Source organism: Acyrthosiphon pisum, chromosome A1, assembly GCF_005508785.2.
Source record: "Acyrthosiphon pisum isolate AL4f chromosome A1, pea_aphid_22Mar2018_4r6ur, whole genome shotgun sequence".
Classification (NCBI taxonomy): domain Eukaryota; kingdom Metazoa; phylum Arthropoda; class Insecta; order Hemiptera; family Aphididae; genus Acyrthosiphon; species Acyrthosiphon pisum.
The window spans coordinates 23,121,773-23,128,056 of NC_042494.1; the positions used below are offsets into that span (position 1 = coordinate 23,121,773).

General features: G+C 31.1%; 1 protein-coding gene across 1 annotated transcript; it reads right to left on the reverse strand.

Annotated features, from left to right (window-relative positions):
- Positions 1–5,027: 5,027 nt before the first annotated feature.
- Positions 5,028–5,993, reverse strand: ACYPI38480 (uncharacterized LOC100570671). Its single transcript, NM_001246039.2, is given in 1 exon segment — positions 5,028–5,993. A coding segment is annotated over 1 exon segment (438 nt). The 5' UTR covers positions 5,886–5,993; the 3' UTR covers positions 5,028–5,447.
- Between the last annotated feature and the right edge of the window lie 291 nt (positions 5,994–6,284).

Below are 6,284 nucleotides of genomic sequence, written 5' to 3' on the forward strand. Positions count from 1 at the left end.
CCGACAGCGTACATTTGCATTAGAGGAGGGGAATATTATAGTACTAACAATAATAACTATTATTGTTATTATAGTTGAGAAATAATTTGCACAGTTATTATATATTTTCTATTTTATTCATTTTTTTTTTGTTTAAAACAAAAATATTTTTATATTTTCTACCCAGAGCTTGTGTTGGTTATACAAACTTAAACTATACATATTATTACAGTAGCATGTCGATTATTAAATATTAATTATGCATATGTATGACTACATATTATGTAGGTACACATAGGTACAGGGAAAAAAAGAGAATTATAAATATAATTATTAATTACTTAAATTTAAATTGAAATACATTTATTAAACTAATCGTAAGATTATATTATATTAATTCTATATACGTAGGATTCATTACATGGTAAAAATTATAGTTCTTATAGAAACCAATAAGAAATAGTAATTTTGTGATTCGATTTGTGATTAGATGTTTGAAAAAAAGAAGGTCCTAAATAGTGAATCAATCTTTGGCTAATATTTTTATTAGTGCAATTTTTTGAGATATTGTATGCCTTATTACGTTTTGAAAATATTTTATTACTTATGGAAAACTTTTTCATAACAAACGTGATTGCGAATTGAACAGAGATATTTACATGATGATTAATTTTTAATTTGCAAGAGTTTCTTTATTCAAACTCTACGATTAAATAGTAAAATCTATTAGATCTGCGACATATTATTTACACTTTAAATGTTTTTCGCAATTAAGCTATAAACGTGGTTAAGGTCTAAGGAACTCATTAAACGAGTTTATATCGTAATATTGAAAAGGTGACGCGTTTATAATGTTGTCATGGAAACAATTGACCATTAATTTGCATGAAATTACAAGCAGTAATATTATACGTAAGATAACATCAAAAACGTAATAATTTTGGTATAATATATGTCGCGCTGTTATAATACGGAAAGGTTGAAAAATGAAAAAGGCAAAATAAATTTAAAAACGGTCAAATATTTTAATTTTTATTCATGCAGTTGGTTAGCCAAATTGCTTACGTAAATTCTTTGAAAATCCATTATCACGTAACAATAGAAACAATAACAAATGAACTTAAGAAAAAATATGCATATTTAATACACTGGAAGTGTGTATCCATAGTTCCAGCCCAAGACATGAAGTAAAATTTGAACCATGACTGGTGGGGTCATAATATGTCTATATGGGTACACTTGCAACGCATTTTAATTAAATATATTACATTTACCTAAAGGCTAAAATAATAATAATAATATACCGTGTGTGTGCGAAAACAGGGTACACTGTATAATTAAATTACCCATATTAGTCAGCTCCTACCACATATTTTTGAATTCTGTTTATGGGTCATGAAACTAAACTATTGGGTCATAAACCACCATCAGACAGAGTTCTAAAATATGTATAAGGTGCTGAGGATTGTAGGTAACTGAGTTATAGAGTGTTCACAGTTTTTGCGGATACACAATAAATGCATAATAGTACAGTGAATAGATAGTGGCATAGTGCCTATCTTATATTATATACACATACCTACAATTATGATGAATAAAATAAAATAAATACAGATACATATATAGGGTTAATAATAATTTGCAACCCTCCAATAAGCTGAGCAGGTGGTAGGGGACTTGAATAAGAGAGTTCACAACATTTGTCTAATAGTTTATAGTACTATTGATAATACTATATCTAATATTACAGCATTTCAATATTTTTTAAATATGCATGTTTTAAGTATAATTTAAAATGCTTTATATCATAAAAATCAAATAAATGTTTATTAATAATCGTACATACATTTTTAATAGCCATAGAAATTTCACTTTTTGCACCAAACTATTTATTATATTCAGGCATTTGCTTTTTAACGTCTGCTCTATACCTAGTTTAATATTCATGCTTGACATTTGATAATACATTGTGTCTTTACTTAAACAGTGCAATCAAAACATTTTTAAAATACAAAATGTTAATGTTGATTATGTTTAATTCACTATATACATAATCGCTACTAGTGTATTTTGATTTGTTTAGGAACAATTTAATTAAACTATTTACGGTTATCTTTAATGGATCGATATAATATTTTCATATACAAGATTGGTTGTACAAGTATTATTGTGCGTAACAAGATACGTTTTTGATGCGGGTATTTCTAAATTAATAGATATCGATTTAATAAGAATTTTATTATTTTATTCCACTGTAAATAGTTATGTAATCAGCCTTTCCATGTTTTACTGTTCCATAAAAAATGCATAAAAATAAAGTTTTAAATCAACAAACTAATGAAAATATCAAACATTTGAATATAATTATATTCATGATCAAACTTTATAAAATTAATTTAAAAATCTTACAAAATATTCAACCGCAGCATTGTGTTGAGGCCTGTTGTAAGCTCCCAGCTATAACTATTGATATTTGTTTATAAAATGTTTTTCCATTTTCAAGCATTCACGGCTACTAGCCAAAAGCCGAAATAAAATAAAATATATAATATTTATTTTTTCAATATTTACACTACAATATAGACGTTTTGAGTGACTACACGAATGGTAATTATAGTTTACTAGTTTACTACCTAACGTATAATTATATACCATAATAATGACTGACTCGATGTGAATACACAATATTTTACACCGAGACTGACAACGACAGTTACGTATAAAACATCTACAATTCCTGCTTTGCTAGTGAAAAATATAGATATGGATATGACTATAAATATATTATTTATAAGAATATTATGTATACAAAATAAAATATGTTTTCATATATGCCACGCCGGGCGTGTTCCTATTTATTAATATTGCATACCATAGGTACTAGCTATGATAAAATATGATAATAGATGGGGCGATATAGTTTTGAATATTTTGATTTTTGACTACTTTGTAACCAGGGCATTTCAACAACATGATGTACCTACCTAACAGCTTATGTAGATCTCGTGGTTTAGTACTAATTTATTACCGTTAGTATAATGCATATTATACAATGTTTTGGTATTGAACATCATACAGCTTTACCCTTACGGCCGTACGGCGTACACCCAAAAGTGTATTATTGTGAATAGAAGGCGTTACAAAATATACATATTATTATATGAATGATCATTTTGAATAATTTATATCCCAAATTTTAATCTGGCAAACCGGATGTTATACCCACATATTATAATATGTTTTCGCATTCCTCGAACACGCGAGGTAGACATTTTTAATTGTATCGGCTTCGACGATTTTGCCGTAATGCTCGGTGTCACAAACTTAAAAACAGGTTGTTTTAGAAGCAGTGTGATATAAAACGTAATCCGGGTCGGTTGTTTGCGTTCTCGTGCTTTCCATTAACGAGTTTGATTTTTTGCAATATTCGCCTTGATCTTGAAACGGATCACGACGATCTGTATTTGCACCGCGTTCGTTTGACTGTTCTTCTCGTTTGCAATGGAATACTGACATCGATCAGTGACGCTTTCCTGACCATCGGTTTCCATAAATTTATTACCTTTCGGAATCTCTTCCAGTGCATCGTAGTCTGATCGCGCCGCCACTCTCGCTCTAACTGTCGCTGCTGCTATACCGCTGCTGGTTTCACTTACACCGATGGTGAAACCGCCAGACGACCTCTGCCAATTCGTGCGGTATACGTTCAAATAAGTACAACGATCATCAAATTTATCAGGATTCTTTCGAATTATCTACTTAACTCCAAATGGGCTATTATATAGTCGAGCATATCATAATATTTATACATAAGGTGTTTGACGAACCGTCAATGATTGGTGCTACAGCCTATATTTATACAAATCGGAAAGACATGATTAATATACATCTCATAGTATAACTATAACAATATACAGGGAAAACTGTCGTTTTTCCCATATCGCACTAGCAATAGCGAGTATCCAGAACAGAACGGTTCGTAAAAACGTAGAGTCGTTTTTTATCGTGAAATACCGGAACCCAGTTATCGGTTACGAAACATAAAAAGAGTTGACGAACGATGTAGGCCATTATTATACCAAGGCACGAGCGATTTACTTTTACTCCCGTAATATTTCCTTGTTCATATTATAGTACATGATATTACACAAATATAATATATCATATGCATATATATACTACATATACCATAATATATCATATAATATGCACATACAACATTTGTTTTTCAAAATGTTTGGTTTTTCGTCCTTAACATTTTATTGGAATCAGAAATGACCTATTGCGTTTACTTTTCGTGTTGTGATATTCGGTGGGAAAATGCGAAACCACAAACTTCAAAAGGTTATAGCTTTTAAACTAAGAGCCCCACCGGCAAACTCTGATTATACTATTGTTCATAAATTGTAGAAATACACAGGTTCCCGAAAACAAATTTCAATAAATTACTTGGTAGCTAATCCGCATCATGCTTAAAACTCGTATAACATATTATGTTGTATAATTTTATCAGAACTATCGTTATCGACCAGTCGTTAGCGATAGTTTTTTGAATTAATGTCTTTGATCTATCTAATGTCTATATAAAAATATTATTTATAAAATATTTTTACAAAAGTGCCTATATTATTAGAGTATGATGTATTTTATGTATACCGCAGTGAGTCACCGGTATTCTAAAATATAGATATTTTTTTAAATACTGGTATACCGCTGTTTTGGTAGGTAACTATACTGACAAACCGACAACTACCGCTGTATTAGTAATTAGTCAGAATGGTCATTATATGAAGAGGAAATGATGATGAGTTAGATTGATTCATTGATGACAACAATGGGGAAATCAAAAATAACGTATGAACTGTTAACGTTATTAGTCATAAATATGGACATATATATATTATGTTATAATAGACAAAATAATAAATCACCAAGTAATTCTATTAATCAAAGACAAAAAGTCTACCTATTCTAAATTTAATTTACTAAGTCACTGGAATGAATCGTGGACTTTTCTACATGTTGTGAAGTAAATATTAAACATAACATATTAGCTATCATATACTTTTATTTTAAAGAGAACACAATAGCAAGATACGCCAAAATATTCAAGACAAATAACATTCATTATGCGGAAAACATACTAGTATTGCTCAAATTTTCGGTTGACTGCGTCGACTGTCGTCTTTAGACTCGTTTGTAAGAACCACTGATTTGTGAGTTGAACATTATATTGCTATAATACAACTTATTACGCAGGTATCTTGAATGGTCTATTATATATTTGTATAAACATCATACTGATATTTAAATGAAATACACATTATAATATATATATAGTGAACATTTTTAAATTAATGATTTTTATTATAATTATTATTTCATTGCATAAATTAAAAAGATTAATTTTTAATACATCTGATGATAAGTCTGCATGGAAGGCCGTTTGTTAGAGTTATACCGTTTACCTAGTTGTTGACGTTGTTGTCCCGGAGCCATGTGAGCAATCGTTCGGTGCACTGTCTGTAGGACTCTGCCAAGTTTGCGAACTTGAAATCGGCGAGATTGGCTGAAGGGCGTTTGGAGCCGTTGAGCACCAGGCTACGGCCCTGGCAGTTGTAAGTGTCAAAAAACACGATGCACTTGTCCTCATTGCTGTCGATGTCGGTCACTATCACTGACTCAATGGTCTTGAATGCGGTCGTCACGGAACCGGATGAGTTTCCAGCGCTGTTCATGACCACCGTGTCCATGTTGACGCAGCCGGTGGGATATGACACGTTGTTGCACCTCGAGTAGTCGCTCTTCATGCACAGCGTAATTGGCGAATACGTCTTGGCGTAGTTGACCGGGTTCGATAGAGCCACCGACAATGTCACCAGTATGATGAAAACAAAGACATTCATTTCGGTTTTTATTTGGGTCTCAACTTTCAATTAATATAGATGAACGGATAATAAGAGTGGATACCACGTGGGGAACAACGATGATCGACGGTACCGCGCGATTGCAAGTGAATACGTTTCGGATCCGCCGCTCTTATTTAACGTGCTACCACGGAGATAAATCCATGAAAAGCAAATTAACTGTAATTGAACCTTCCGTATCTCTAATATTTAATAGATAACACGTCCAATAGAGAGTGACAAACACTTCAACTTAATAAAGTAGGCAACGTTTTTGTTTTAAATATTCAATCAATTATTGAAATTTATTCTCGAAATTCCTTATCACACCCTGGATACTCGAGATTTCATTGAACAATAATTATTAGTTTGTATGTGCGTTATTAATTTCATAATAAT